The sequence below is a fragment of the Bubalus kerabau genome, chromosome 13, assembly GCF_029407905.1.
Source record: "Bubalus kerabau isolate K-KA32 ecotype Philippines breed swamp buffalo chromosome 13, PCC_UOA_SB_1v2, whole genome shotgun sequence".
NCBI lineage: Eukaryota > Metazoa > Chordata > Mammalia > Artiodactyla > Bovidae > Bubalus > Bubalus kerabau.
The window spans coordinates 13,141,619-13,157,649 of record NC_073636.1 but is presented as its reverse complement, the minus strand read 5'-3'; the positions used below and the strand labels follow the sequence as shown (position 1 = coordinate 13,157,649).

Below are 16,031 nucleotides of genomic sequence, written 5' to 3'. Positions count from 1 at the left end.
ATTAGGGTTCATGCTCGTGCTGTGCTTTCTGTGGATTTGGACAAATGCATAGCAACAGGTATCCATCATTACAGTGTCAAGCAGAGTAGTTTCAGTGTCCTAACCCTCCCAACCCCCATGCAACCTTCCTGCTCCCCACGTGCTGACAACCACTGATTTGTTTAAGGGATTGTTCTTTAAAAAAATCAATATTTAACTTCAGCACCAATTTGCTATATACCTTTAAATTACCCAGTTGCCTTTGTAAAGGGGAGGAGACATTGCTCACTCACTCTAAAGCCACAGCTTACAATCTTGTGTCTGTTTTATAATCTTACTGATATCAAGGATTTTCTGAATATGGTTATACAGCTTATTTCATTTTTCCCAACTCCATTCAGACCAGTATGCTCCCCCTTCCCAAGAATCTGATCAAATAGGTGGAGGGGACTGAGGAGCAGTCAGTTCCTCTCCAAAGACCGGCCCCAACCCCACCCCATAATCCTGATGGTGGTCAAAGAACCATACATTGCTCTAGAAACGTAGCTTTTGTATTGGAGCATTTAAACACCAATCAGCTGAGAAGCCAGAGATGAAACAGTATCTATAGGAAGCCCTCAGTTGATATCAGAATTGCATAACCTTAAATTTCTCTTTGGACATTAACTATTTTCAGGAGTGAATGCAAATGAATTCATGATCCCCACTGCAATGAGATGGATGAACCTCACAGACATCATATGGAGTGCAAAAAGCCAGAAACAAAAGAATACAGTTTGTATCATTATAAGAAATTTTGTCATAGACAATTAACAGTAACAGATGTCAGAAGAGTGATTTCTACTCAAGGCCAGAGGTAGGTCTTGAGTGTGAAGAAGAATGAAGACTTCAGAGATGAAAGAAGTGCTCTGGAGCTGGATCCAGTACTGATGACATGGGTGACGTAGTTAAAATTCATTAAACTGTACATTTAAAATGAATGCACATCACACGCTTCACTGTATGCTTGTTATCCATCAAGAAAAAAAGAGAGTGAACCCAGCTTTACTTAAAAGTGCTCGCATGCACGCATGCCAAGTTACTTCAGTCATGTCCGACTCTGTGACCCTGTGGACTGTAGCCTGCCAGTCCATGGGACTGTAGTCCTGCCAGTCCTCCTCTATCCACGGGATTCTCCAGGCAAAAATACTGGAGAGGGTTGCCAACCCAGAGATGGAACCCACATCTCTTATGTCTCCTGCATTTACATGTGAGTTCTTTACCACTGGTGCCATCTGGGAAGCCCCAAAAGTGCTTGAAAGCAGTGGAAATGAATACTCCAAACCCTGAAATAATTTGCTGCCTTTCTTGGTTCCAAACTCTTTTTGTCTGTGATGTCAAGTAACCTCAGCAAACCTTTTGCAAATCCCTGTGGCATATGGTCTTCTTACCGTTCAGCTAGAAGTTGGTTGATGGTCAGATAGGCCCACAATTTCTTGGTGAAATCAGGGTCTGCATGCTTGTCCTTGGATAGAAAATCCTCCAAGCCATCCATCTCGGCCAGGGTTTCCAAGACTAACTCTGCGTTGGCCTGGATGATGGAAGGACACCAGGGGAGTGGAATTGTAGTTAAGCAGTTCACGTTTTCTAAAGGGCCTACTGTGAGTGAGTCAGGCTAGCAGGCATTTGCAGGGGGATGCAGAATAATCCAAAAGAACACACAAGAGGAAGTCAGTGCCAACCTCTGGGGTCTGGGCTTGGGTTTCAGAAGAAAAAGGTAAGGATTTACACCATAGTTGGGAAGATGGCACAGGTGTTCTCAGGAACTTCCCTTTCACTTTTTGCTTTTATTCGACCTAAGTGATTCTCGGAATTCTGCTATCAACCTGTTAATATACAAGGTGTACCCAGGAGACAATTCACATTTTTAGAATTAAAGTAAAAGTACCGAAGTTGCAGTGACGATGCTCTGTAACTGCCCCAATTTCTCAGGGTCCACTTTTCCAGCCACCACGATTTCTGAGCCTCCAAAATAGTTATGGAAACTGTTCTGAGTGACGTCTGTGACTGATGTTTGGGGATAGTTAAACTGAACATTCCGGAGCAAGGGAGTTGAGACCTGGTTGTAGAATTTCTACAATTCATTAAAAAAAAAAAAAGAAAGAAACAGAGAAATCATTATTTCACACCACATTACAAATCTGAAGCATTTTTCTCTGAGGTTCTTCAAGTGCTTAGTATTCTTCCAAGATGTCTGTGGAAAGCTACGGAAAATTCTCAGTTATTACACGAACTGAAATAGAGACAACCAGGGCTTGTGAAGAAGATTACAAGAGTTCAAGAGTCCAGCACTTTTTCTTTCTGTTATGACGAGCATGAAAAGCTCATGGACACTCATAATAAGTCCTCTGGGTGGATATCCCTAAATTAGAACCTGTCTCTTACCTGTTCCCAGGTTTATATACAGTACCTCCTATTGATACATGGTACTTGGTACCAACAGAGGGAAGGGTAAAATATATTCTTCTTCTCCTTAATCTTTTCTTGGTCCATTTAGTCAAAATAAACAAATGATGCATACATATCCTTTATATTTAAGGAAACAAACAGGCTACAGTTTGTTTTGTGTTGCATTAAAAAAAGTTGATTTCCAAAATGCCAATATACTTTTCCTTTTTTAAAAAAAATTTTTCTTGGCATGTTGGCTAGTTCCCCAACTAGGGATTGAACTTGCACCCCTTTCATTGAAAGCACAGAGTCTTAAGCCCTGGACTACCAGGGAAGTCCCAATGCCAATGTACTTTCAAGGAAGAATAGTTCCCGTGACAAGCAGCAGGACTGGAGAGATTCAAGAAACTTTGATGGTGCTTCCCAAGACCTGTTCAGGGACTAGGGACCTTTGTATCCATCAACCACTGCCTCTCATCTCACTGTTACTGCAGATATACAAGTGGGGGTGGGGCGCATGAGAAAGGGACTGAACACTAACATAGCTGAAATAATGACAGTTTTTACTTGAATTCAGCCATCTTCTTTTAGGCATCAGATATTGCTAGTTGAATGATTTTGAGTGAACAATGACCAAAAAAGGCACAGAAAACAAAGTCACCTTGAGTTGGGCAGAAGTGTCCTGGTTTCCGTAAATCCTTTGTGCCATCCCACGGTTGTCATTGGAGAGTCTCTTCAAAAAGTCATAGTCCACATCAAATCCTATCCCCAAACTGAACAAGGAGATGTTGTCTCGTATGTTCTGCTTCACATTCTTCTGGATTTTTGACAATTTCAGTTCACCTAAAGTTGATGTGGACAGGAAGGAAAGGAGTGAGGAGGCAATGGCACAAAGTTTTGGGAACATCCATGGAAGGCGGTTTCTGCAAAAATTCATCCAAACTATAAATGCACTTAAGCTTCAGCGTAGTTACATTGAGGAGATAAGACCCTGCACTAGTGTGTATCAGCAATCTGCATAGGTTAGACTCAAATTCAAATGCAAGTTTCCCCAGATTGTGGAGGTGAGGCTGAGGCATTCAGCATCCCCCTTCCAAACATCTAGAGGCTGTTGTAAGTGGGGTTAGTGTTTCAGGGTCAAACGAACTCTTCCTTTAGGAAGCATGGGTTTAAACTGGTTTAGTGCTGCATGTATGCTCAGTTGCTAAGTTGCGTCCAACTCTTTGCAACCCCCCGGACTGTAGCCCGCCAGCCTCCTCTGTCCATGGGATTTCCCAGGCAAGAATAGCAGGGTGGGTTTGCCATTTCCTGGTCCAGGGGATCTTCCCAACCCAGGGATTGAACTTGTGTCTCTTGCATCTCCTGAATTGACAGGTGGACTCTATACCACTGTGCCACTTGGGAAGCCCAAGCTGGTTTAGACACTCAGGCAAATGCCATTCAAGTTCGCATTTTAAGCCAATCACGTTCCCAAGAAACAACAGGAAACATACGTATCACTAAAAATGGAAGGGGTGCTTACCTACTGTTGGATCCCCATCAGACACCAAGATGATCAGCGAGACAGAGTTGGGGTCCAACATTCCCAAGTTATTGGCTTCATTCAAAATAAAGATGGCTCGCAGCAGGGCTTCGTTGATATTTGTGCCTGGGAAAGCCAGAGAACGTGCTGTTCTGTTATATACTCTGACTTCCCGCAGAAACAACCACGTCTGGAGCCCAGGTTCATCTGTCTGGTGATGACTCACGTGTCGTTCTTTCAGCATCCAAATCATTCGACTGCTTTCCAAATTTTACCCAGGCTGGTCCAGATCCCCCAGTGGAGTAAAATATTCACTTTGTATTAACAGTGAACAGTTCCCTTAGAGATGAAGTAACCCTTTCAAAGCACCAGTCATTTTGTTAACCACCAACTTGAAGTTGCCTATTCAGCCTTGCTGATATACTTGGATACTCTTCTGCAGACAATTGTGTGTTATTCTACGTGTTTTTTTCCCTTTTTCAAATTGAAGCTTAGTTGACATACAGTGTTGTGTTAATTTATGCTGTAGAGCAAAGTAATTCAGTTTTATATATATATATATATATATATAATATATTTTGTGTTCTTTTCCATTATGGCTTATCACAGGATATTGAATATAGTCCCCCGTGCTATACAACAGGCCTTGTTGTTTATCCATTCTTTAGATAACACTTTGCATCTGTTAACGCCAAACTCTCAATCCATCCCTGCCCCACCCCGCTCCCCCTTGGCGATCACAAGTCTCTTCTCTATGTCTGAGTCTGTTTTGTAGATAAGTTCATTTATGTCATATTTTAGTGATATCACATGGTATTTGTCTTTCTCTTACCGTGTGAGTCATAAGAAAGCTAGTGTCACTTACTGACACCGTTTTCTGAGGACAGAATGGTTAAAAATGTGTGTGGGATGGGGTATGCATATTATGCTTTCACCATGAACTTAGTATGCACTGTTTAATAATAACTGTATTATTAAGGCAAAGACCACTGGGGTAAGGAATCATATTTCTCAAGTGATTCTCATATTTCTCAGGACTCCGCTAAATCCTGTGGGAGTTTCTCACTGGGCTTTAGGCTAAACCCACTCACCTCCACTGGGCTGGATTTTCTCAATGTAATTCTTGGCATCTCCAACCTGTGTTTTAGTAGCTGAGACTAAGTCGTTTCTCCAGGTTCGAACATTGTGGTTGAAATCAACCACAGAGAAATGGTCTTCAGTTCGCAGGTCATCCAAAATGGTCTTCATTGCTTCCACCGTCTATTTCGAGAGAGAATGGAGAAGGGTCTTACTATATACTCTCTAAACCTAAGAAAAAATGAGGAAGCTCAATCATTCATCATTTTAAGCACTGGCTCGAGTGATAGTTCTCCCACAAACCTCATAAATCCACCTCTGTCAACACAGATCTAACACTCTCCTATTCCGTCCAAACACGTATTGTCTGCATTTTGATACTGAAAGTTTTACTGTCTTGTTTTGTCATGCATGACCAGTCTCACCAGCCTGACTTTACACTGAGAATCCTGAGCCTCAGATGTCCCATTTGTGGTGCCTGAAAATCAAATGTATTTCTCAAGTCCCTCTACTCAGGCTTCTCATGCATTAATTCCTGCTTCTCATCTTCAAACCACCACCTCCCTCTTCCTGTCTCAGCTGATGACCTGGAATCCTACTTCACTGAGAAATGGAAGTCATCAGAAGAAGATTTCTACAACCCTTGCCACCATAAACCTCCCCCGTGCCAGGATTTGTGCCCATACACTTTTCCCTGATGCCTGGTAATGCAGAAGACCTAGGAGAAGCATTTCTGCCTAATGCAAATCCATCCGCTGGTGACCTAGGTTGGGCTCTCTCTCGGCTACTGAAATGCATGGCTCTGGTATCTGTCCTCTGCCTCTCCTATATCATACATTTCACTCTATTGGTACATCTCCATACATACAATAACGCTGTCATTTTTCATGCCTTTAGAAACCTTGAACGTACCCATTTCCCCCATTTCTCAGTTTCCCTTTGCAATAAAATTCCTCAAAAGAATTGTAAGCGCACTGTCTCCATCCAAATCTTCTTTTCCTGTTCTCTCTGAAACCCACTCCGTTCAGGTTTTCACCATCATCCCTCCACTGAAACTATGCTCATCAAGGCTGTTGCTAAATCCAATGGACTCTTCTCATCTCATCAGACCCAATCTGAGCAGCATTTGGACCAACCGGTCACATCGCTATCCTCATACAACTTCCTCATCTTCCAGAGCCTCGGCCGCTCTGGGTTTTCTCCTCCTCTCATTGGCTGCTTTTTCTTTTCTTTTCTTTTTAAATGTATGTATTTATTTCGGCTGCACTGAGTATTAGTTGCAGCACATGGGACCTTAGGTCTTCATTGCAGCATGTGGGATCTTTAGTTGCAGTGTGCAGGATATAGTTCCCTGACCAGGGATCGAACCCCAGCCACCTGCACTGGGAACACGGAGTCTTAGCCCCTGGGCCACAAGGAGAGTTGCTGGTGTAGTCGTCTTTGCTGATTCCTCCTCTTCTCCCCACATTATTCTAGTTACTGGGATAGTGTAAGGTTCGCTGTCTGTTTTCTTCTCTTATCTATACTTCCTCCTCGGTGTTCTCGCCTGGTCTCATTGTTATGAGTACCTTCTACACTCTGGTGGCTCCTAAGTGCATGTCTCACTCAATACCTTCTGACACCAGACTTGGAGAGCCAATAGCCTGCTTTATGTGTCATGTCCATGGGTGTGTAACAGTCGTCTCAGACTTCAGTGATGAACTAAGTGCCTGACACAAGACAGGTGCTTAATAAATACTTGTTAAATGAGGAAAGGAAAGAACAAATAAACTGTATTAGGGCAGTGGTTCTCAAATGAGGATAATTTTCTCCCCAGGGGACATTTCACAATGTCTGAAGACACTTTTGTAAGTGTGGAGGGGGAGAAGACCACCTTCTTTCTCATTCTTTTTTTTACTTTGAATTTTATTTATTTATTTTCAGCCATGCTGTGCCTTTGCTGCTGTGCGCAGGCTTTCTCTAGTTGCAGTTCGCAGGCTTAGTTGCCTCACGGCACCTGCGATCTTCCCAGATCAGGGATCGAACCCATGTCTCCTGCACTGCAAGGGCGATTCTTAGCCATTCTTAGCCACTGGACCACCAGGGAAGCCCTCTGTAGACATCTTTGATTGTCATGACCAGGAGGATGAGTTCCATGGCATCTAGTGAATAGATGTTGCTAAACATCCTACAACGTACAGTGTGGTCCCCACGACACGGATTCATCAGCCCCAAATGTCACAAGTGCCACTGCTGAGAACCTGGTGATATAGGTAGGCAGGGCCAATGCTTTTCCGTCTCTAGGATCCTAGAACAGTAGTGAACACTTGGGTGGTCATAAGTGATTGTTGAATGAACAGAGATTCACTGGTTGGTTCACACTAGTTGAATGGGTGCACTAGGAATGTCCTTGTTCACAACTGTACCTAATCCATTAACACTGAAGGAGCCTGTGAAGAACTCCAAACTGGAAGACATGAGATGGAATGATCACCCTCAAGGAATTACAACATAATTAGAAAAACTGTGCATTAAACGTTTTTAAAGTTATTCATGCACAATGGCAAGATATTAGTCTAAAATGTCATGCAGGAGAACCAAAGGAATATGAAGCAGAAGCCTGAGCAGAGTGAGGTTATATGGAGGCGAAATTTTTCAAAAAGTCAAGTTTTGAGATAAATTTCTCCTGTTCAGAAGTCACCCAGCCTCTGTTCCTTTGTGAGCAGCCTGAACTAAGACTAGCTCTAGCGGGAAGGGGCCTCGAACAACTGCACCATCACGAGAGGATCAGAGAAGGCGTGGAGTCCTGGGTCCCACTGCAACCCAGGGCTACTCACCTGTTTCATTTTAATTCCCCACATTGAGCCACTAACGTCGATGACAAACAGGATGTTTTTGGGAATTGGGTCCATGTTCTCAGGAGCAAAGAAGTGGACAAAATATCCATTAAATACCTGAAAAACAGGACATACTTGTGAGCCAAACCATTACCAGTGTTTGGCATGTAGGAGGATGAGGGTCTGGGGACTGGGAGGGGAGAGGAGACCACGGGGAGCAGGAGGCATGATGGTCGTAAAGAAGGGAACAGAGGCTTGGCTACGTCCATCTCTCCCTTCTTCCTGCGCCCACTCCGTCCTTTTCTGAAAGGACCCAGCCTCTCCGCAGTTTACCTCCCAGGGCATTTCCCTGGGGGTTTATTCAACAAGAAACAGATCTTTGGCTCAGGCAGGGCTGGCCCCTGAGAGTTATTTGCACCCACCTGAAGTTCCCCAACCTTCTCCTCTCTGTTCACATCATACATCACCACCAGCTCGCCGTCGACCATCGTCTCTGAGCAGTTGAGGCATTTTCTCTGTTGTGCCACCGTGGGCTTGAAGGCAACGTGTGCCTGGAAAGAGCAGTGGTGTCAGAGCCCGGTCTCTGCCCCCTCCCTGTCTGGGGGAACACCTTCTCATGCACACAGGGGAAGGCCCAGGGCCACTCTGCACCCAAGCAGCATCAATGGTCCTACCAGAGGGGCATCTAGCAGCCTTCAGCGCTGTTGGCCAGGCTTCAGTCCCTTATAAGAGATTCGAAGAATTCCTCCCTCCCCCTCACCCCCACCCCATGGAAGAAATGGCCACCACCTCTAGAAAGAGTTGGCAAAAGGTTCTTGAGGACTTTGACCCCTCCAGAGGTGGTTAGTATTGGCCATTAAGGCAGAGAGAATTAAGCTGAGTAGCTCTCGCAGTGATTAAGGAAAATTTTCTATATATTATGTGAAGACTGTCTTTTAGCTACCAGTCCAGCGGATGACTTGGGGGAAATGGGTTTCAAAATGGACAGACACGGGTCACAATGCAATGAAACAATTGGTTTCGTTCTGTATGTCCTGTGGGAGGCCCTAGACTCTGCTCAGGGATCACAGTTCCTACGTTCCCTGAGCTCAGCACCTGACAACTCTTCCATCCCCTAGAGCAGAGAGGGAGAGGAAAACCCGCGAACCAGTGGCCACTCAGACTGTCACATCACGGCTTGTGGTACCTTCTGGGGTCCTTTAGATACAACGGGAACGCCATCAAAATGCCCATCAAATGTGTCCAGAACATGAAGAGATCTTAGTCCTTGAGGTTCAATAATCCACACATCTACCTAGAAGTGGGAAAGTTACTTAAAGCATTAAAACACCTTTCAAGACTTTGAGCAAGAAGTACGATTATCAATTCTAAGTCCTCTGCCGCTCTTTTCCTCTCTAGGATCTCCCAAAGATGACCTATCATGGCTCCACCATCCCTTCTGCAAGTTCTTTAAATCCTGTGTGATATGATGCAGCTCACCAGGGAGGCTGAAAGACCCTATGGGCAACTCAGTGCTCCCTTTCTATTGCTTCGTTTCTCTGGAATTTAATTCTCCTTCTACTCCATGCCATGCCATTCCATTCTTATTTATAAGAAAATTATACATGATCCACTCATCCCCTTGAATCTTCTTTGTCTACAGACAGTTTACAACCTGTCTGCTTCACCCTCGTCTGTGTCCAACAGAGACCAGGTGAATTGTGTTCTTCCCTGGGTGTCTTCCAGCCAGCCCTCCTCTGCCTCTTACACAGACGTTCACATGATGTTAACAAGTTTAGAGCCAAGAAAAGAGAAGCTCAGTGCTCAAGGCGAGAGGTGAAGCCTACAGCAGAAGTGAGTTCAAGTTGCCCTGCACAGGCACTGCTCTCCAGGTGATGAGACTTGGGGTGCAACGGGGGGAACGTGGAACAGACAAAGACAATGAACTCAACCTTCGCTGACCTCTCATCGCACTTGGAACCAAGGAATCTAAGATGGGACTCTTCACAGATGAGAAAATTGAGGATCAGCATTAGTTGGAAGGTCAGAGGGTTGAATCGTCCCCCACCCCCACCCCCCACCAAAGGCATGTCTACATTAAATCTTTGGAAGCTGAAACTGCTACCTGATTTGGAAAAAGGATCTTTGTGGATACAGTAAAGGATCCTGATCATCCTGATCAACCCGGTGGGCCTGAAATCCAATGACAAATGCTCTTACAAGAGCAGAGGGAGATTTAAGACACTCAGAGGAGGAGGTGATGTGATCAGGGAGGCATAGGTCAGAATGATGGGCCACGAGGCCACAAGTCAAGGAATGCCAGCCGCTTCCAGAACACAGAAGCAGTGGGACAGACCCTCCTCAAGAGCCCTGCCAATACCTTGACTTCAGTCCGTGCCCCGAGAACTGTGTAAGAAGACATCTCTGTTGTCATAAGCCCCCTGTGTGCAATCATTTGCTATAGCAGCCACAGGAAATTGACACAGCAAGTAAGATGAGCTAGCCTTGAAATGTGTAAGGAAGCGGCACTTCCTTACTCCAAACCCAGAGTCAATTTCCATACACCACCCTGTCCTGCAGTGTCAAGCGGTGTGGAACACCATGAAGAGAAGATGAACAGAAAGCACAGATGGGGATCCAGCTCTAGAGGGGAGAGCTCACCTCCAGGTGCTTGGCCAGTCGTCCTGGCTTCAGGTGGAGTCTGTGCTCGTAGGACCCCAGCTTCCTCCACTTCACTTCCTGATAATGAAGTTCAAACTGCACCTTTGCTCCAGGGGCGATGCTCACTTCGGTTTTGAAGTCCTCCATATCGAGAGCTCTGCTCCTAAAGATGCGAGCCCGCCCACGTAAGTCATCACATGTAGAATCGACGCAGAGGGCGTCCAGGCTGCCCTGGGCTAGCCACCTGCTCACTGCTTAGGAGAACGAATGGTAGGTCCAGGAGAGATAACAGCAACTTCTAGATCAATTTCCTTCCAGTAGCCTGGAATTCCTCTCCCCTCTCCTACCTGATCTTTTTCTTGCAGAGCTTCTTACAGATCTGAGAGTCATCTGCAAAGAGCTACTGGTTAGTGATCCCCTGTTACCTGCCAGGAACTTGACATATATCATTGCTATTATAGCCGCTCTAAAAGATGGACACCAAGACCTTCATTTAGCAAGTGATGACAAATGAGGTTCATAAAGGGTAAGTAACCCACTTGAGATCACATGCGAGTCAGTTGTAGGGTCAAAACTCAATCCCAGTTTAGATGATCCAAAGGACAGCACACCTTTCCCCTACTGCTGGTAAGACTCATTCTAGGGATTCTTTGCATTTTTAAAAGTCTTCATAAAGAAGACATCTATTATTTCAAATTGAATATGTATTTCCAGCACTAATGCCTTATTTACTCCCGTACGCACCAAGTCCAATGTGATCACTCATCTTGAAGTGTTTATGGTTTTAAAGAGAAAACAGCAGGGTTGTCAAATGAGGGTGATTTGAGCCTTAGGAAAAACAGTCAGCAATTTTTAGAAAATTTAAATGGTAAACAAGCAAGGTGAGATTGTGGGTAGTTGGATTGTGTGGGATCAGGGAAGTACCACGAAGAAGCAACCTAGCAGAGAAGGACAAGCTTCTTTGCCTTCCTGGGGGCTGGCTTGCCATGGAGGGAATAGGCTTGAGCACAGGCAGCAATGGATGGGGACCCTGCCCTTACCTCACCAGTCCTGCCGTCTTGCCTTTCGCTCTCGCCTGTGCGTAGAGAGCTCGGCCCACAGTTTTCTCCTTAATAGAACTAGTATAAGTTGTGCCATCCACAGTCCTAAAAAATGACAGAAGGGCCACAGTTGGTCTGAATAGAAGCACAATGAACAAACAAGCTAACAACCCAACCGGGTGGACTTAATGAATTATTTATCATTTTGCACCTGGAAGGAACCTTCAAGTAGAGAGACATTTGCAGGTTTCATAAAAGGAGTTTCTTTATCTGGTAGTGTGATTTAAGATAGATGAGGTAGGCTCCTGTACCAGAAGCTTTCTCTCCCATATTGTTACTTGTGTTTAAGATGCTTCTTCCCCAGCGTTCACGGCAGCACTATTTACAACAGCCAAGACATGGAAGCAACCTAAGTGTCCACCAACAGAGGAATGGATAAAGAAGATGTGGTACATATACACACTGGAATACTACTTAGCCATAAAAAAGAATGATATAATGCCATTTGCAGCAATATGGATGGGCTCAGAAATTATCAAACTAAGTGAAATTAATCAGACAGAGAAAGACAAACATCACATAATATTACTTATAAGTGGAATCCCCCCCAAAAATTGATACAAATGAACTTATTTACAAAACAGAAACAAACTTTGAAAACAAACATATGGTTACCAAAGGGGAAATGTGAAGGGGAAGTGATAAATTAGGAGTTTGGGATTAACACACACACACCACTATATATAAAATAAGTAACAATAACCTACTGTATAGCACAGGGAACTTTACTCAATATTCTGTAATAACCTATATGGGAAAAGGATCTGCAACAGGATGGACATATATAGTTGTGTAACTGGATCATTTTGCTGTACACCTGAAACTAACCCAGCATTGTAGGTCAACTATCCTCCAAGGCAAAATTTTAAAAAATGTTTCTTCATTTTCCAGGTTTACCCTTTGGATTAAGGGTTGTTCTCCTGTGCATTCCTTTGAAATGACAAATGTGCCTACGGCTGTGATTGATAAACCACTAGCTATCTGGCTGCCATGTGGTTTATAGGGTCATTCTTCCATGTATTTAGGATCCTTCGAGGGTGGAAAAGAGCAAAGAAAGATGGAGAAAAGCACTGATCGATCCCTGCCAAGTGTGTGTTTCTCTTCCTAACATCTCCCCGGGGAACTCTGTCCTCTCTTGTTATCTCTGTCCCTACCTACCTTACTCTTCACTTGCTTTCACCTAATCTGTCCCAGCAATGATTAGTCAGAGCCATCCGATTAGAATTTTTGAAGCAAAATAGAACATATGGCCTCTCCCTAAGGAAGTGGGAGATTACTGTCATAGAGACAGGCTTAAGGATGTTTTCACTCATTAGAAAAGAAAAGCAAATCCTTTGCAAATTCTGTTACTCTGAACAGAAGCAAATTATTTGGTCCCACCCCAAGATGACTCCGGAGAAGGCAATGGCATCCCACTCCAGTACTCTTGCCTGGAAAATCCCATGGATGGAGGAGCCTGGTAGGCTGCAGTCCATGGGGTCGCTGGGAGTCGGACACGACTGAGCGACTTCACTCTCACTTTTCACTTTCATGCATTGGAGAAGGAAATGGCAACCCACTCCAGTGTTCTTGCCTGGAGAATCCCAGGGACGGGGGAGCCTGGTGGGCTGCCGTCTCTGGGGTCGCACAGAGTTGGACACGACTGAAGTGACTTAGCAGCAGCAAGATGACTCCATGTCCAGTGGGTCCACAACTCTAAAAGCGGGAACCCCTGGAATTGCTGACCAGCAGGGTCCACTCTGGGCTTCCCTGGTGATTTACGTGGTAAAGAATTCGCCTGCCAATGCAGGAGACTCGGGTTCAGTCCTTAGTTAAGGAAGATCCCCTGGAGGAGGAAATGGCAGACCTGCTCCAGTATTCTTGCCTGGGAAATCCCATGGACAAAGAAGCCTGGTGGGTTACAGTCCAGAGGGTAGCAGAGAGTCAGATAAAACTTAGCAATTAAACAACACAAAGATGCTGGGTATAGAGCCATGAAGAGTTGAGGCACTAAAGGTCCACTCTGAGAGGGGTTTGATCCTGGGAGCAGAGCATATCCAGTTTCCGGTTCTGAGTGGGAGTTACTCACATGGAGAAGTTGGAGATGAAGGCTCCTTTGGGGATCTGCACGTCAAACACGACATTTTGAGGCTGTGGAGAGTGGTTCACCACTTTGGTCTGGATAACAGTGTTGGCCACTCGAGAAGTAATAGTAGACTGGACTTTATAACTATGAACAGTCACTTGATCAACATCTTCCTGAAATCGGCAAGAAAAGTCAACTGTACTTGGAGAAAAATGACAGAACTTCACTGCATATTTGATGATAACAGTACAGAAGATTCTAAGGCATCACTAAGTATATAACTCAGCTTTTACTAAGCATTCTCCTAAATTCTTGGGATATCCTGCAGGCAGAAACTCACTCTTGTTTTAAGAAATCTTGAGATGCCTCTCCAGCGCTGTGAGTCTATTAACAATGATTCTGAAAGTTGGAATATGAGGAGGAAATAGTTGTGGGGAAGCAAGATTGGATTATGAAAGTGCAGGAAATAACTCTGAATACAGGGCCAGAGGGCAGGAAAGGATGCGGGTGTGCAGTGTAGAAAGGGGACCCAGCCACTTCCTGGGGTACAGTGGGGTGGAACACACAGGTGGTCCCCAAAGCCCCACACTGCTACCTACCTTTTTGAACCTCATCTATTGCAATTTCACCTTTTCCCAGTCTTCCTGTTGTTTCCCAAATCAAAACAAGCTATGAGATATAGTTTGAACAGGAGAGCTAGGCTTCCCTGGTGGCTCAGACGGTAAAGAACCTGCCTGCAATGTGGGAGACCCAGGTTCAATCTGGGTCGGGAAGATCTCCTGGAGAAGAGAATGGCTACCCACTCCAGTATTCTTGCCTGGAGAATCCTGTGAACAGAGGAGCCTGACAGGCTACAGTCCATGGGGTCACAAAGAGTTGGACACAACTGAGCAACTGAGCACGCACAAGAATGCTGATGGATATGAGTGAAGAACAGAACATCTCGCAGAGGGCATTTTGACGCGGTGATTGGCCCAGCACTGTGGACCTGGTTCCCAACCCTTCTCTATTGATTTAAGGCTGTTCCAGTATCCATATGCTCAAAGACAAAGCACTGAAAACACACATCTTTTAGGAGGTGCCTCTAAACTGCTAGGATCGTGGCAGTGATGGGACCCACTGGTTTCTGCTTTTTTTTTTTTTCCAAAGCGTTTTACTTATTTCAATACTAGGTATCATTTTCCCCAAACTTCGCATCCAAGATTAAATCTTTCAACTTGTGAACATCCAGCTCACCTCAAGCAAAGATAAAACCCAGGCTAAGCTGTTTGTCCTTCCTCCCCCTTAACCCAGAGCTTCTCACAGCTGCTGTCCATTCAGACCATGAAGCCAAGGAAACAACTTTCCTTTTGATGTCTTCCTGCCACAGGAGGAACTACAGTAAGCCCCTACATACATACAGACCTTTGAGGTGCAGCTGCAAATTTTCAAAGATGCGAACGAGCATCTGGTTCCAGCAAGGAACCGGAACGTGTGCCATCAACATCAGGCATGAGTGAAACCGCAGCTTGCCCTCCGTCTCCTGTTGCTGACGACCCTTCAGCCCTACCGTCTCCCACCTCCTCTCCCTCCTCCATCAGTAACGCCTCTGTCCTGTTCACCCCATGCCAGTCCCTGCATGCCAGCTGTTGTACTGGACCACTGTACTTCTCAAGGTACTGTACCGTCTGATTAAAAACATTATTTTTTGTGTCAGTTTTTTTTTTATGTATTATTTGTATGAAAAGTATTCTAAACCTATTACAGTGCAGCTACATACAGCTGGTTGTGTTGGTTGTGTACTTAGGTTAACTTTGCTGGACGTACAAACTCACTCTTGGAATGGGGCTTGTTTGTATGTAGGGGACTTTCGGTACATCAAACGGCTCAGGGAATCGGGCCATTTCGTGTTTGCTGCTAAGTCACTTCAGTCGTGTCTGACTCTGTGCGACCCCATAGACGGCAGCCCACCAGGCTTCCTCGTCCCTTGGATTCTCCAGGCAAGAACACTGGAGTGGGTTGCCATTTCCTTCTCCAATGCAGGAAAGTGAAAAGTCAAAGTGAAGTCGCTCAGTCGTGTCCGACTCCCAGCGACCCCATGGAGTGCAGCCCACCAGGCTCCTCCGTCCATGGGATTTTCCAGGCAAGAGTACTGGAGTGGGGTTCCATTGCCTTCTCTGATTTCGTGTTTAAGAGTGCCTTTTCCACACTCACGAAAGCTGTTAGGTGTCCTATTTTAAATCAAAACCATTATGTTGCAATCAATATATAGTTTTTATTCCAAAAAAAAAAAAAAAAAACACCCAAAAACCTGTGTTGTTGGCAAAACTTGCCAAAGTAAAGAAAAGGAACATTTTCAGCTCCTGGGGACATCTCTCCTGGTTGCTTACACACTCCACCCTCTCATGCTGAATTTTAAACACACT

At 44.9% G+C, this 16,031-nt stretch overlaps 1 protein-coding gene across 1 annotated transcript in view; it reads right to left on the bottom strand.

Moving 5' to 3' along the window:
- ITIH2 (inter-alpha-trypsin inhibitor heavy chain 2) overlaps nt 1-16,031 on the bottom strand; it is a 32,397-nt gene that overhangs the window by 11,199 nt on the left and 5,167 nt on the right. The window contains exons 4-14 of the mRNA XM_055543513.1: nt 13,630-13,799; nt 11,502-11,606; nt 10,462-10,624; nt 9,008-9,115; nt 8,244-8,372; nt 7,822-7,938; nt 5,020-5,188; nt 3,929-4,054; nt 3,068-3,249; nt 1,907-2,092; nt 1,410-1,549 (exon numbers count right to left, since the gene is read on the bottom strand). Of these exons, the coding sequence (XP_055399488.1) occupies nt 1,410-1,549; nt 1,907-2,092; nt 3,068-3,249; nt 3,929-4,054; nt 5,020-5,188; nt 7,822-7,938; nt 8,244-8,372; nt 9,008-9,115; nt 10,462-10,624; nt 11,502-11,606; nt 13,630-13,799 (1,595 nt within the window). The remainder of the gene's footprint in view (nt 1-1,409; nt 1,550-1,906; nt 2,093-3,067; nt 3,250-3,928; nt 4,055-5,019; nt 5,189-7,821; nt 7,939-8,243; nt 8,373-9,007; nt 9,116-10,461; nt 10,625-11,501; nt 11,607-13,629; nt 13,800-16,031) is intronic.